General features: G+C 42.6%; 1 protein-coding gene across 2 annotated transcripts in view; it reads left to right on the top strand.

Moving 5' to 3' along the window:
* Nucleotides 1–2,299: 2,299 nt before the first annotated feature.
* The window catches only part of LOC118856190 (myomegalin-like), a 273,345-nt gene continuing 258,820 nt past the window's right edge, over nt 2,300–16,824 (top strand). For both annotated transcript variants that reach the window (XM_036766329.1, XM_036766327.1), the window contains exon 1: nt 2,300–2,865. In XM_036766329.1, coding sequence (XP_036622224.1) covers nt 2,645–2,865 — 221 coding nt within the window. In that variant the 5' untranslated portion in view covers nt 2,300–2,644. The remainder of the gene's footprint in view (nt 2,866–16,824) is intronic.

Genomic DNA, 16,824 nt, shown 5'->3' with positions numbered 1-16,824 from the left:
AAATAGGAAATAATTAGCCGAGGGAAGGCACTAGAATTAAGAGGGGTTGGCAAAGGTGTCCTGTAGAAGATAGGATTTTAGTGGAGACTTGAAGGAAGCCAGGGGATAGAGACGAGGAGTCAGAGCATTTCTGTTCTGGGGGAGAGCCAATGAAAATGCCCAGAGATGAGAGAGCTGTTTTATTTGTGAAACAGCTGGAAGACCAGTGAAATTGGGTCAAAAAATACAGATTGGGGAGTAAGAAGGTGTAAGAAGACTGGGAAAGTGAGGAGTGGTGGCAGGACTAGGGACTAGGACTCTGAATGCCAGAGGGCTTTATATATGATTCTGGAGATGATAGGGAGTCACTGGAGTTTATTAAGTGGGAGGGTAACAGGGTCAGACCTCTGCTTTAGGAAAATCATTTTGGGGGCTGAATGAAGGATGAAGTGGGAAGAGTGGGGAAGATAGAGCAACCAGAAGGCTATTGCAATAACCTGGCCATAAGGAGGTGAGAGCCCAAGGTGGTGGTGGTGTCGGGGAAGAGAAGGGGGCATATTCAAGAGATGTTGCAAAGGTGAAAGTGACAGCCCTAGCAGCAGGTTGAATACAGGTGGTGAGAAATAATGAGAAGTCAAGGCTAACACCTCGGTGGCAAGTTTGGTGGGCTGGGAGGATGGTAGTGCCCTGCATGGTAATAGGGAAGTTTGTGCAGAAAGATGATGAATTTACTTTTGGATATAGTGACTTTAAGACGCCTACTGGACATCCAGTTTGAGATGTCTGAAAGGCAGTTAGAGATGCAAGATTGGAGGTCAGCAGAGAGGGTAGGGCTAGATAGATAAATCTGAGAATCATTGGCATAGAGATGATATTTGGATCTATTTGGGAACTGATGAGATCACCAAGTGAAATAGCATATGGAGAGAAGAGAAGAGGGCCAAGGGCAGAACCCTGTGGTACATAAAATGAAAACTAAGTGGATCCTATGATGTCATAGATGAAGAGCCTGAAACTACTTAGTTCAACCCACTCAATTCACAGATGAGGAAACTGAAGCAGAAAAAAAGTTAAATGACAGTGTTTTGATTAGTTCCCTTAGGACAATCATCAAAGGTAACCCATGATAGTTCAACCTAATTCTTTCATTCATTAAAGGAGCAATTAATTAATCATCTTTGTGTAGAATGTTTGCCTAGTATGCAGAGTGTTGAACGAGGAGGCCAGAGATGCGGGTTCTTTTCCTGGCTTTGCCACTGTCTCTGTGGCCTTGGTTAAATCACTTCGCCTCTGTAAATTTCAATTTCTTCCTATGTAAAATGGGGAGGGGGGGAATTCAAGAAGATGAGTTCTCAGAACTTTGAATGTGGCCCTCTTACTTGGTGACTATGCTTTCTGAAGTTCTTTAGAGTTTCTCAATATACTCTAGGTTCAGAGAGGTTAGAAAAATACACAAAAGTTTGTTGAATAAATGCAATATGGCACAGGGGAAGGGATGCTGAATTTGGCATCAGATGACCTGAGTTCAATATCTGATATTACCTCTATGACTTTGAACCATTTGCTTAGCCTTTCTGAGCTCATTTATAAAATGAAGGAGTTAGACCAAATGACTTCCCCCCATCTCTTCTAACTTGAAATCTTTGGTTCTCTGAATGAGAGCCTTAAAATATTTGTGTAGGTTGTATTTTACCCATTTGTTGAAATTTTAGATTTAAAATGTTTGCCCAGTTTGGATAGTGGTTGATCATGGTTGTATGCTGTGCTGAGCATTCATGGCATAATCAGTAGAGTGCTGGAATTTAAGTTGGGAAGTTCTGGGCTCAAAGAACATCTCTGACCCTCATTGGTCATATAATCATGAACAAGTCATTTAACCTTTCTGTGATGTGGAGGAAGTCATTAATGCCCAAGAGAACATTTAAATGGGGGAAGAGAAGAGGAAGTTATGAAAGAACAATCCATCCCATGGGCAGTCACATTGGGAGACAGGACTGTCCCTCTACCCAGAGTGTGAGCTGAATTCCCATGGTACAGCTTAAGGTCCCTGATACTCCCTAGAACCTGAGAGGAGACAGAGTAAAGATGGCAGGTAGGAAGGCACGATAGTGGGTACCAGGAGGAGGAAGCCATGGCATTAAGTTCTTGGAAGGAGTGGCTTAGAATAGGTGAAGAAGTGCCAGGACCAGCAAGGGGAGGAAGCATCCCATAATGGTGACACATTCATGTTGATGCCCCACCCCCAATGTTGGTTTCCTGGGGCAAAGACCCAATACTGCGTGCTAATCAGGGCTCAGGGAAGGAAAGGTGGGATCTGCCCACACATGTAAAATCGAACCTTCCAAGAGAAAGCTACGAAGATGAATAGTTGGAGAGGGGGAAGGAGGATAAGCGGAGCTAAAAATAGGGGGTAACGTGTTTAGGGGTTAAGGCTGAGGTGAGGAGATAGGAAGGGGGCAGGGAGCTAGGTCTGGGCGGGGCAGGTGGCAGAGGGAGGGGTGAGAGGAGCTCCGGCTGGGTTGTCCCGGGCTGCGCTGGTGGCAGCCCAGGCTTGTCATTGCGAGCCCTAAGGATTCTCTCCCGCTTTTGGCACCGTCTGGGAACCGCCCGCGCAGGAAGGGAGGTGAAGGGCCAGGGACTGAAAGGAGACCTGGAGCCCCTGCCCATGAAGAGGCCGAACCGAGGAGCTTGCTGCTGCTGTTGCCGGGCGTCCCGCAGGGCGCATCGTGCTCCCTACTGCGCGGGGGACACTGCCCAGGCATCGGCCCCGGCATTGCATCCCTTACGGGAGCGGGAGGTGAGAGCCCAGGGCTGGAGCTGGGCGGCGGCCGCGGAGGAGGAGGAGGAGGCGGCAGCGGCTTTGGCAGCGGCCCCTCAGCGGAAAAGGTAAGTGCCGTGGGCACAGGGGGAGGGAAGGTCGAGAGGCCGAGGTGCCCGAGATTAGGGTAACGGTGCTAGGCTTGCGCGGGGATGGCGAGGTGAGACTCCGCGCGGGTGGAGATGAGGGGCGCAGATTTGAAACCTCCTAGGGAGAGAGAATGCGAACAGGGGTGGGTAACGCGAGCAGAGGATGAACCATCGGGAGGTGCTGAGAGCAGCGGATGAGCAGCCTGGGGGAGTTGGAGGATATGTAGGGGGTGGCTTGGGCAGGCTTTGACCCTGAGCAAGATTAGCCTCCCTCTTCCACCTTCAGCTGCTGACACTGACAGGATGGGCAAGGTTGAGGTTGAATCAGTGGAAGGATGCCCAGGGAAAAGACTGACAGGGAAGGCGGGGCACGTGGGATCGAGGTAGAGACTCGATGTAGAAGATCGAAAATGTATGTGTGGAAAGAGTTGAAAGAGTGTCCCTTTCCCTTGCTCCCCTTCCTTTTTGGAATTTCTCATTGGGATGGCTGGGGTGGGAACAATAGCCCCTCTTGGGTACCGAGACTCCTTTTCACCAATGTCTGTATGAAGAAGGGCAAATTGAGCTAGTGCCAAAACTGAGTCAGTCTGCTAGCTGGTGGGGAGGCTGGTGCACAAAACGCTCCAGCTAATCCTAACGCTTCTGTTGCTCTTTGTTCGACCATGGGTTCTTGTTAGGCGGATCCCCTCTGCGGGCACCGGCTGGGGTTCAAAGAAGAGGCGAATGGCTTTTAAGGATTATTGCCTCTTACTCAGTAAGCATTTCTGTTTATAATAAGAAATGCCACCTACTCCCGTTAATCCACAGGGATAATTGGCTTCTAGGCCCAGCTCTATTCTTAACTAGCTATGCAGGCTTGGACAAGTCATTTTCTTCATCTTGAAAAGTAAAGGGCATAATCTCAATGGTCCTTTCCATATCTAAATCTCAATGACTAAATATTTATTAGATACTTACTGTGCCCAGCCCTTAGACCTTTTAATAAATTGCGCAGCTCTACACTCTAGACTCTATTTATCCCTTGCCTTCTACTTTTAAGCTGTCATTGGTGTCCAAACAGAAGAGCAAGGATGCTTGATAAGACCCACATGCATACCAAAAAAAAACCTTTCTGCTTGTTGCTTAAGAAGGTATTAAGCGAAGCAAGTAGGTTTTTAAAAATGTACCCAGTATACGTGCCAAGATACCTTCTTCTGTTAGACTTTTTCATAGATTTCAAATTCATCAGATGAACTATGATTGAAAAAAAGTTGATAACTTTGAAATACATATGCGTCTGCATGCATGTGCACACAGGTATATGGACATGATTAGTTATTTGGAATCTTTTTTTTTAATCTCAGGAAATAGATAAAAATTTCATGAGTATCACTAAAGGCTGTTTGTTATCTGCCATTTAATTAAAGTGAGTAACCAGAAATATGCATTTTGCTAATTATTTTTTTCTCTGAAGCACAAGCAATTTTTAAAGATTTTGAAATTTTCATCTAACACATGTGAGGAAGTATTTCCTAGGACAATTTGAATTTTAAGTGAAAAAGTTGAATGACAAAAAGGATACCTGAGCAAGTACACATATTTTTAAGGTTTCTTGAGTATCCTGGAGTGTATAATTTTAATCTCGAAAGAAACACTTGGAGTGTAATTTTAAAAGTTAGAATACAAGAGATATAAGATTAAATAGGCAAAATTGGAAGATAGAACACTGGCTTTAGATCTGATAATACTTCTATCCAGCTATCTACCAAATTGTATAATTAATGCTCAGTTTAGCTCAATGGCTGGGTAGAGCGTGAAACTCTTCATCTTAAGGTCATGTGCCAAGTTGGTGGTATGGCATTTTGGGGAGGCAGCATTGACTACTTCTGTTAGCGCAGAATCTGGCATCAGAGCACTGGGTTCAAATTTGGACTCTGCCACTTACTATCATTATAATCTTAGGGAAGTCACTCTCTTTCTGGGCCTGCAAAATTTGGGGGTTGGTATAGATGACCTCCAAGTTCCTTTTTCATCTTACCTCCTTTCGTGGGAGTTGGTGTGGTTTGGTAGAAAGTGTGATGGGTTTAGTGTCAGGGTATCTGGGTTCAAATTCTTTCTCCGCCTTTCTCTCCCTGTGGAACCGTGGAAAAATCACTGGCCAACAGTTTCCTGATGTATGAAGGGGTGGGGGGAGGGGGAGAAGTTGTTGGGCTAAATGAAGACTGAGCTCTATTAAAATACTTCTGAAGTCCTTTCCAATGCTAAATCTATGATTTTTGGTACTACTTTAGTTATAAAGATTCCTAGTTCTTTTAGTAGCAAACTGCATGGTAGAGTCATATAAATCTTATACTTTCTAAGGTGTCATTAAAAAGATGAAGCAGTGGCAGTTAGGTGGCACAGTGAGCAGAGTACCAGCCAGGGAGTCAGGAGGACTTGAGTTCAAATCCAGCCTCAGCCACTTGACACACTTACTAGCCATGTGACCTTGGGCAAGTCACTTAACCCCAATTGCCCTGCCTTCCCCCTCCAAAAAAAAAGATGAAGCAAAGAGCTTGAAATAACTTATTTCTCCATTCTTTAACAGTTACTTTTTCATACAGAATTGAAACTTGTTACTATTTATGAAATACGTATTTATGAAAATATGTGTATAATTATGAAATGTGTTGTTTACCTGTGTCCAACCCTTCATGAGTCCATTTGGGGTTTTCTTGGCAAAGATACTGGGGTGGTTTGCCATTTCCTTCTCCAGTTCATTTTACATATGAGGAAACTGAAGCAGACAGGGTGAAGTGACTTGTCCAGGGTCACACAATTAGCAAGTGTCGGAGGCTAGATTCGAACTCTGGTCTTCCTGACTCTCAGTCCAGCGCTCCATGAAGGTGCCATCTAGCTGCTTTAGTAGTAAACATGAAAAGGTATGAACAATTAATGCCTGTTTGTATTTTGGTCACATTTGCATTTTTAAGTCCTGTGCGTATTTCTGATTACCTAGTTTCATTGAAGGATGGAGTAAGAGTAGTTAATGAATTTCACAAAACTTATTTGTGAATTTCTTGTGATGTCACCAAAAAAGGCATTGATAATGTAAAACAGGGCTAATAATTTCAGCTATCTCAAGGTTGTTTCGAGGATCAAATGAAATAATATTTGTATAAACCATAAGACAGTGCCTGGCACATAGTAGGCATCTAGAAAATGTTTGTTTCCTTTCTTCCTTCCTCGAATGTCTAAGACTAGTCTTTTAAAATGTTAACTCCTAGTAGTAAAAGGAAGAACAATGCAGAGTGTCCATACTAACGGATTATTCAAAATAATTGGCATGAATATTTTGAATGGATTATATGATGTTTATAAGGAGCACATTTACTTTTCTATTTATTAGGCTAGCAGGAAAATCTCATTCCCTTTCCTAAACATGTAACAGCTGATAGCCCAGCAGCCTCCTGGGTGGCAGTGTAGGAGTAAAAATTTGACCTGAATAATCCACAAATTCACACTATGGGGGTAGAGGAAGTGTCAAAGATTTTCCATCCTTTGAAATGTTCCTGGATCTTCCCTAAGTCATGAATTGAGAAATCATATTGCTGAGAGGAGTTGCCCATAACCCCAGTTGTATTGGTGACTTAAATTGGACTAGATGGGAGCTGAAAGTCCATTTCTGGCCTCTAACCAGAACCATATGTAGAATCAGACCGTAAGAACTAGAGAAGGACCTTAGGGATTACTTAGCTTAGCCAACTGTCTCTTCCAAAGGAGGGTACTGTGGCCCAGAGAGGTGAATTAACTACACTAGGCTCACTTAGCTAGTTAGTTGTTAGTGGGGTGAAGACCAGGACTTCATCTACCTTCTAAATCTCTGTCTGGTGCCACTTTACCTACCGGTGCTTATTGATTTGGGTGTGTGGGTGCTCCAGAAAGGGTATTACTATATTTCATAATGATTCATCTTCACCAGTTTTCCATCTTTAAGAATAGTTCCTTTTTTTCTTCCATTTTGTTCCTAAGGAGAAAATGTATCTCCCTCCCTTCTTTACAGAGCTAGGGTTCTATTGTTGTACATAGCATTGCATTGGCTGCCAGACTCATGTTCGTTTTGCTGAAGTGCCTTTTTTTGGTTTCTTTGTTACTGTGGCCGCTCACTGGCTAGGGTAGCATGGAAGGATGTTTTCAGAAATGAAGGTGATGGACAGAACAAAAGATATCAATAATTTTTTAAAATTTTAAACTGGATTTTTTTTTTCATTTTCTTTTTTAAGTTTGAGGAAAATGTCATGTTTGTGAATTAGCTCTGTTTGTCTCAAAAGGTCACCAGCTCTTGAATATTGAGTTCTACAACCTAAACTAGATTTCTTTGGATTTATCTTTAAACTCAAGTGGTTAAAAAGAAATGGTTTGAAGGTCAATGCAGGGAAATTCATGTGATATAAAAGGAAAGGTTCTGCAGGTATACAACAACCCTGTTCTCTTGTGACTGTGAAAATGAGGCATTGAGCACCTCTTTGCACATTCACCATGGAAGTTCAAGCCAATGGTCATTATGGCAGTGTGCAGAAAGGTAATAGAATGCTACATTTTCAGGTTAGTGAAAGAATGAGGGTGTAGCATGCTTCAGGACAGAATTTGGGACAATGTTTGAACAAGAGACAGAATTACAGCAAACCATTAGGCGAGTGCGCGTGCGCGTGCACACACACACACACACACACACACGCAAGAGCAACCAGGCATGTGTGTACAATGACATTTGCATAGGACATCTTCTTCCAACTCCAGCTCAGGGGTGTAGAACCAGAGAAAAAGCAAAAATTATCACAATAAATTCTGTTGCACATAGGATGCAGACAGAAGTGATAACATATTTTAGCAACATCCTAATTACCAAAAATATTGTTGCATATTCCATCTGCTGAAGTCCATATTGCTAGGTAAACCTTAACTCCAAAACCTCAAAGTATTCTGCTCTGAATTCATAACCTTAATATTAATAAGGAGGCTCTTTCCCAGCTGAATTTATTTTTAGAAGGAAACAAAAAAAATGACCTTGCTAGTGATTAAGCAGACTTTCTTTGAAGAATATGTCCAGTGTGATGAGCAGAATGATTTAATGACAGTGCTGCTTCTCATTCCTTTAATTTCATTATAAATTCAATTCAATTTAATTCAGCAAACATATATTTAGTGTTCATTTGGCACTATTAGGTGCCAGGCACTTGGTTATAACTAGGGATAACAAAGACAAAAACAAGGTAAATATCTGCCCTTGAGGAGCTTACATTCTGGGGGTGGGGGCAGTATATGTAAATGTACACACATATCCATGTGTATATACACATGTAAGTGTGCATATGTGTGTATATGTTTATGTATATCTATCAAGGACAACTAGGGGGCACAGTGGATAGAGTGCTGGGCCTAGAGTCAGGAAGACTCATCTTCCTAAGTTCAAATCCAGCCTCAGATACTTCCTAGCTGTGTGACCCTGGGCAAGTTTCTTAACCTTGTTTCTTAACCTCAGTTTCTTCATCTGTCAAATGAGCTGGAGAAGCAAATGGCAAACCACCGCAGTATCTTTATCAAGAAAACCCCAAATGGGGCCATGGAGAGTAAGATATGACTGAAAAATGACTGAACAACAAAAAATATCTCTCTCTCTCTCTCTCTCTCTCTCTCTCTCTCTCTCAATATATTCAGCCCTAGTCTTTCCCCTGAGCTCTAGGCCTGCATTACCAATTGCCTCTCAGACATTTTAAACTGAAGGTCTTTATCTCAAACTCAACACATCCAAAATGAGTTCATTGCTCTTTACCCATAACCCATTTTCTATTCTCATCAAAGACATCCTCATCCTTCTGGTTACCCAGGTTTTCAACCTTAGAGTCATTCCAGCTTCTTTATTCTCCCTCACCCCACTTATCCAAATAGCTGCCAAATCTTGCTGACTAGACCTCCACAGCATCTCTGGAACCCCTCCCCTTCTCTCTACTTACATCACGGTCACCCTAATTCAATCCCTCATCACCTTTCACATGGCATATTTCAGTAGCCTCCTAACTGATTTTCTTTCTCAAGTCTTTACTCTCTCTAGTCTGTCCACCACAGTGATTTTCATAAAGCACAGACCTGATTATGTTGGTTTGTCCTTTGTTCTTGAAGAGGACCATGGCATCAGGGAAATGATGACGTGACTTGCAGTTGATTTTGATTTGAGTGAAGGAGGGCTGTGCAAGGTCACCAGCCTCACTTTCTCTTCCAGAGCCATCTGGGTCCAGTAGCCTGATATTCACCAGGATGACTGGAGATGGCCCAGGATGCATTGGGAGACCCTGGCCCTTTTGGGCTAAGGCCTGTTCAGGTTCTCACTTTGAGTGACTTAAGGCCCATTCAGTGAATAGGCCTCTTCAAGAAGTTAATCAAGGGATGGCCCCTTTAATCAAAACTCAAAAAAAAATCAAACTGGGAGGGAGAGACTCTCAGTGTTCCCCAACTAAATAAAAGAGGCTCTCTATTTACCTCCAGGATTAGGTACAGACTCCCCCTTTTGGCATTTAAAGCCCTTCATAATATGTTTCCAGTCTCATTTTCCAGCCTAGTTATACATTACTGCTCTTCATGTTTTCTACAGTTCAGCCAAATGGGGCTTCTTGCTCTTTTTCACACAGGACCCTCCATCTTCCACATCCATATCTTGGCTCTAGGCATTTTTTTCTGGCTGTCCCCATGCTTGGAATGCCCTCCTTCCTCAGTTCTACCTACTGGCTTCTGTTAAGTCCCAACTAAAATTCCATCTTCTACAGGAATCCTTTCCCAATCCCTTCATTCTCGGGCCTTCCCTCTTTTAATTATTTTTTGTTTATCCTCTATATATCTTGTATGTACCTGTTTGTTTCCTTATTGTCTCCCCTACTAGACTGTGAACTTCTTGAGGGCAGGGACTGTCTTTTACTTATTTTTGTATCCCTAATGCTTGGCACTGTGCCTGATATAGAGGTGTTTGATAAATGTTTATTGGCTGATTGTCACCTGCTCCTCAGGGTTCTAGATTATCCTAAAGAGGTTGGGGGGTTTCCTTCTCTACCGCCATCAGCCGGAGTCCATACCAGCTATATCCCACTCACCCCCACTTTTAGGTCACAATGGTTTCATTTTCATTTAGCTTTTACAGAGGGATAATTACTTTGAAGAGAACAAAGTACAAAGATTTCTTCCTAATACTTCAGGGGCATGATTTCCTCCCCATGCATAAAGAAAGGTTGGAAGCATAGAGAGTGCCCCATCTTTATGTAGTGGGAAGGCCACTTAGTGGGTGGCCTACTTCCCCAGGTAGGGCTGATACTGTGGCTGATACACAGCATAGGAAGTGGTTCTTACTGCATAAAGTACCTGGCCCCATCGTGGCCCAAGGTCTTCCAGACCTAGTCCTGACAAGCACTTGAACATATCTTTTTAAGGAGTTCTATTCAGCACAATTCAGGACATTCCCATCACCTTCAATTCCACTCATTTTCTCTGGTGCCTTTCATTGTCAAGATCTGGGCAGAAACTCAGCAATCCAAAAGAAAGAGCTGCCTATTTAGGCCAGCGTTGACTTTTGTTAAAGCCGTTTAATGGGCACAGACTTAGGCAAGCAGAAGAAACTGTGGAATTTAAAGGTTAACGCCACATGCAAACAGGAACCCATCCAGTGGGACAATTACATTTGATAGTTTTTACCCTTCTAGAGAACTTAGCTTTTAAAACATATCTACTTAAAGACAGCGTGGCATTGGACTTGAAGCAATAATAATAATAATAATTGGTATTTATAGGGCACTTTAAGGTTTACAAAGCCCTTTACATAGGGCAACTCATTTGATCCTCAGAACTGAGACATAGAGTGACATTGAGTGACTATTCCAGGGTCACCCAGCTAGGGAGTCTCTGAAACAAGATTTGTGCTAAATTCTTCCTGATTCCAAATCCTTGACTCCATCTACTCCATCACCTACCTGCCTCTGTAAGCAAGAACATGTTGTTCAGTCATGTCTGATTCTTTGTGACCCCCTTTGGAGTTTTCTTGGCAAAGACACTGGAGTGGTTTGCCATTTCCTTCTCCAGCCCATTTGACAGATGAGGAAACTGAGGCAAACAGGATTAAGTGACTTGCCCAGGGTCACACAGCTAGGAAGTATCTGAGGCTAGATTTGAACCTAGAAAGATGAGTCTTCCTGACTCTAAGACTGGCACTCTATCTGCTGTGCCACCTAGGCCTGGGTTCAAATCCTGCCTCAAACAATAGCTGTGAGATCCCAGGCAAATCACTTAACTCTTCTGTGCTTCACTTTCTTATTCTGTTGTTTGTCCTTCCTTCTCAAAGAGGACCAGTGACATCAGGAGGGTGATGTCTTGACTTGCAAGTGAATTGGATTTAAGTGAGGCAGAGCTGTGCAGAGTCATCAGCCACACTGTCTCCTCGACACAGGTCAGAACTACTGGCCGTGGCCCCAGATGCAGTGGGAGACCTTGGCCTTTTTAAGCTTAAGGTCTTTGCCAGGTCTCGGTTTGTCTGAGGCAGCTCCCATTCAATGATTAGAGGCTAGGTAAGAATTGAAAATGAGGGTGTTGGACTCAGCCTCCAAGATCACTTTCAGCTCTAAATCTATGATCTTGTGGATGCCTTGCCTTCCTTCCACGTGGAAGCTGGCTCTTTAAACTATTGCTTTTTAACACTATGAGATTTTATTCTACTTTCATTTAAAAAATATTTCTTTCTTTCTCTACAGTGTCATGGAAATGCCCATAAGTCAGTCAGTGGTATCTTTTCCTAACATAGCTATAAAAGAACTTATCGATCTTGGATTTGTCCAGTTGTTTTGGACGTTGTCCAGATGTTTTGGACGTTGTCCAGATATCTTGGATGTGGTCCAGATGGTTATCAAAATTCGCAAGGGTTTCATAGGTTCTGCTGTCTAAGAGAGAAGCTTCTGCTTTTCAGCTAGACTGCCCAGTACAGGTGCTTGGTAGTGCCATCTTAAAATCCACCTGGGTGTTTGGATTTACCTCAACCGTGGGAACTCTCCAGAGGGAGGGCCAGGAAGGTGGGTGGCCTCACTCTGCTGTCACATCTTTCTGGGAGCTGGTCCCCGGAGCCCCCTCACCAACAAAAGGCTCCCTATATCCCTGCACACAGTGCTTGATAAATGTTTGCTGACTGACTGTGTGACAATGGGCAAGTCCCATAACCTTTTGGACTTCAATTTCCTCATCTGTGAGTACCTATTGTAAGGCTCAAATGAGACAATGTATATAATAGTACATTTCAAGCCTAAAAACACTCTATAGATATCATTTATTATTATTATATTTCTCTCTAGTACATAGCAATGAATCATTAGAAGCCTGAGATATGGGTTATTTTCAAGGAACAGGGCAAGCAATAATGAAAGATAACTCAGTCCTTTTCTACAGCCTAAACTGTGTGGTTGTTATTCCAATTCAGAGAAGAAAGGGCATGGCAGCAAAAAACAAACAAAAACCAAAACCACCAGAGGGAGGCACCAGTGAACTGAGTCTTTGCTCTTGCTTGTGGAAGAAAGGGTATTCACTACTGATGTGTCATATAGTGCCTTGGGCTCTGCTCTGGCTCACTGATAATTTTTCAAATGCTGTACTAAAAGCTAGCATTGATACAATGCTTTAAGTATTTATTTATTTATGTATGTCAGGTGACACAGTGAACAGAGAGTTAGACCTGGAGTCAGAAAAACCTGAGTTCAAATCCTGCCTCAGATACTTATCTGTGTGTTACTTAACCTTTCTCAGCTTAGTTTCTTCATCTGTGTAATGGGGATGATCATAATGGTACGTACCTCCCAGCGTTGTTGTTAGGACAAAGCAAGATCATAACTGGACGGTGCTTTTCAAATCTTAACACTTTATTATCACGTTATATCATATGACCCTGATGACAAATCTAAGAGATAGGTGTCCTTATAATCCCTATTTCATCAATGAGGAAACTGAGGCTCTTTTTTCTTGCCTTTTCTTGTTTCTTGCTCTTCACACAGAGTGGCTTCTTAAGAGTGCCGTAGCTAGTAAGTGTCTGAGGATTTGAACTCAGGTCTATGCAGACTTCCAGTGCAACACTCTCTCCCCTGCACCATTTGGTTGCCTATATTCTAGTACAGGGTGGGGAACCTGCGGCCTTGAGGCCCTCTAGGTCCCCAAAGGGCCACACTTGAGGACCTAGAGGGCCACAGGTGGCCTTGAGGCCACAGGTTCTCCACTCCTGTTCCAGCATCTTCTCCTAAGCTGATCACCATTGTGGTTAGGCTTTCCAGGTCTCACCCTCTGGATAGTTCAGAGTGGTGGGTAAAATCCTTCTCTTTGTCACGCTTCACGACTGTCATTTTTTTAAAGTGAAAGGTTAGAGAGAAGTTGAGTCAGCACGGCCTCATCACTTCCTTTATCGATAGGCTTGCTAAAATGGTAGAACAGGGAATTGTGACAGCTGTAATTTACCTAGATGTTAGCAAGCCATTTGTTGAAGTCTCTAATGCTTGTGGGAAAGATGGAGAGAGGTGGGAGATAGGTTGGCAAAATGAGCTCTACCCAAAGCTAGTTGAATGCATGCCACTAAGAATAGTTTTTAATGACTCAATGTTCAATTAAAAGACGGTCTCCAATGGAATACCCAAGTGATCTGTGCTCAGTCCTTGGCTATTAACAGTTTTACCAATGGGCAGATGACTCAAAGCTAGAAAGCAGTAGCTGACATACTAGAGAACAGGTTCAGGAGCTTAGAAGACCTTGACAGGCTGGAACATTTGGGATCAATCTAAATAAAATGAAATTCAATAGATATAAATGTAGAGTCTTATATTTGGGTTAAAAAAATCAGCTTCGACAAGATGGAGAGATGTGGTTACCCAGCAGTTTGTCTGGAAAATATACCTGTGTCTTAGTGGATTTTGAGTTCAGCATGAGTTAATGGTGTAACCTAGCAACCAAAACCCAAAAATTAATATAGCGTTATGCTGTATTGATAGAAGAATAGTTCCCAGAGTGAATGAAATATTGTCATGGGTTTCCTTTTCTGTATCAAGGGGACAAATGATACTTATAGTCAGGAAAGTACTGGTAAATGTTTGTTTTTGTTAAATCGTGTCTGACTCTTCGTGACCCCATTCAAGGTTTTCTTGGCAGAGATACTGTAGTGGCTTGCTATTTCATTCTCCTGCTCATTTTACAGATGAGGAAGCAGAGGCAAACAGGGTGAAGTGACATACCCAGGGTCACACAGTTAGTATTTGTTTGAGGACAAATTTGAACTCAGGGAAATGAGCCTTCCTGACTTGGGACCCAGCACTGTGTGCACTATGGCGCCACCTATCTGCCCAGACACACTTTTTAAATTAATCTGAATTATTAACACTTTTCTTACGTAAGCCTGGACAATTGGCAAAACAATCAATGAAGCCCTGATTTGTACCATTTCCAATTTCAGAGGTATAAATGTTCACATTCTGCCTATAGTACCCACATCATAGGACTCCTGTATGGATCAATTGGAGTAAGGTACAAGGTGTCCCAAAAGTCCGAAAGTGATTTTTAAGCTTCTGTGACTTTTTACATAATTTATAGAAAGCTTATGAGTTGTAGCTTTAGTGGCTTGAAGCTGTACTAAGACCTCTGGGGCACACTGTATGTAAAGCACTTCATTAACCTCAGATTGATATATAAATGTCAGCCATTACTCTTTTTTCTTCCCTGGTGTGATTGCATCTAGAATATCGCATGTAGTTCTGGCAAGCACATTTTGGGGAGGACCTGAAATGTTTGAATGTAACCAGAAGCCAAACTATTCAGGTTCTTCAAAATAGGCTGACTGGAGCAATGAGGGGATTTGAAACCATGACATATGATGTACAGGTAAAGGATCGAATCACTTAATGTTTTGGGGCCCGTGTTCCTTCACCTTTAAAACAAGATTGTTTGTACCAGATGGCCTCTAAGGGCACTTCCAGATTTCAACTTCTGATCCTATGAACTGAGATTTAGCTTGGAAATGGAAAGACTACTGTATTTGAAATGTCAGATATTTGGAAATTCAAATATTTGCCACTGTCCTGAGGCTTAGGGGTGACTCCAGTTAGTCAACAAACATGCATTTATTAAGTACCTACTATATTAAAGGCCCTGTGCTAAGTGCTGGGGATAAAAAGAAAGGCACAAAAAGTCCCTGCCCTTGGGGAGCTTCTATTCCAACTCAAGAGACAATATGCAAACATCTATGTACAGAAAAATATCTACAGGGGACAATCCTGTATATTGGAATTGGCAATTTCAGAGGGCAAGGCACTAGCATTGCAAGGAAAGACTTCTTGTAAAAGATGGGATTTTACCTGAGACTTAAAGGAAGCCAGGAGGTGGAGGTGGAAATGAAGAGGGGGAGTATTCCAGGAATGGGGGACGGCTGGTGAAAATGCAAAGAGTTGGGAGATGGAGAGTATCCCTGGAGGACAGCAAGGAGGTCAGTGCCACTGGACCTCAGAATACTGTGTGTGGAGGGGGAAAGTAGAAGAAGACTGGAAAGGCAGGTAGGGGCTGGAGAGGAAGGGCCATGAAAGCTGGACAGAAGGTTTTCTGTTTGATCTTAGAGATAATAGGGAGCCACTGGAATTTATTGAAAGGGGTTGGAAGCAGTGAAGGCCAAGTTGAAATTATGCAATATAAGTTTGTAGGTGACACAGTATGCAGCTTTGTAATTCTTTTCCAGCTTTTTATAGCAGCACAAGGAGCAACAGAAGAAGTTGGGAGTAATCCAGGGGTGGGCGTGACAGGGCAAGATCAGCTGTAGGATGAGGGGTCAAAGGACTCGAGAGTAGAGTTAATATCGAGTTGAACTGATTCACCAAGGGGTCTAGATGGGGAAGGAGAAAAGTGTAGAATGTGCAGAACTGAGTGTGGAAGGTCTGGAGGTTATGGAGATCACAGAAAACATGGGCTAGAGGTTGTAAGGAATGAAAATGGAATGGTGGAAAAATGTGATCAGATAAAGGAATTTCAGATACATGAATATAGATATGGAACATTTATGAATGATGGTAAGATTAAGTATATAACTTTCTCTGTGTGTTGCTGAGGAATAGATCATGGGAAGTAAGTGAATTGAGGAACTGGGAAGTTAGAGTGTTTGAGAACGTATCAATAAGTATGTTGAAGTCCCCTAGTAGGAAGGCAGGAGTTGGGAAGGAGAGAAAGACCAGGAGCCAGGCACTGAACTTACTAAGAAGGAAGGGGAATGACCTGGGAGTTGGCAGATAACAGCGATCAGAATCCAGATTGGGTAATAAGTATGGATTGAATGAATCTCAAAGGAAAAGAGGTCACTGAGTAATGGTGATAGAGGGAGCATCTGAAAGTGGTACTGGGAACCAAAGAGTGTTCTAATCCCCCCATCAGTGATTCTAGGTTATGAGTAAGTACAAAAGCAGCCTGGCTGAGCTTTCTCATAACATGCAGGTTCCAGTCAGGGACTCACCAATCATAAGTCAGCCTCAGGGTTGTCCTCCTAGGATGCCAGGTGGCTGGTGTATAGGTTCCAGGAGGCATAATAAGAACCAAGGAGTGGGAATTGTAACGAAGCAAATTTTAGCTCAGTATAAGGAAGGACTTCCTAACGATTAGAGCTAATAGTCTTAGGATGGATTGCTATGAGGTGATGAGTTTCTGGGAGCTAGAAATATTCCCTTCAATTATACTGTACAGGATAAGATGGGTATTAAGAAGGGGTTGGATTAGATGACATGATGAAATTCCCTTTAATACAAAGAACCTATGAATAACCTCTTACAGAATTTACTTGGCAGATACTTGGGTCCCAGTTACCCATGCTTTTTTTAAAGAAGAAAACAAAGGATAATTGCACATGAAACTGCAAATCTATTATGTATAACTTGCTATTCATCTTAGATA

Source organism: Trichosurus vulpecula, chromosome 7 (assembly GCF_011100635.1).
Source record: "Trichosurus vulpecula isolate mTriVul1 chromosome 7, mTriVul1.pri, whole genome shotgun sequence".
NCBI lineage: Eukaryota > Metazoa > Chordata > Mammalia > Diprotodontia > Phalangeridae > Trichosurus > Trichosurus vulpecula.
This window is presented reverse-complemented; position numbering and strand designations above follow the sequence as displayed.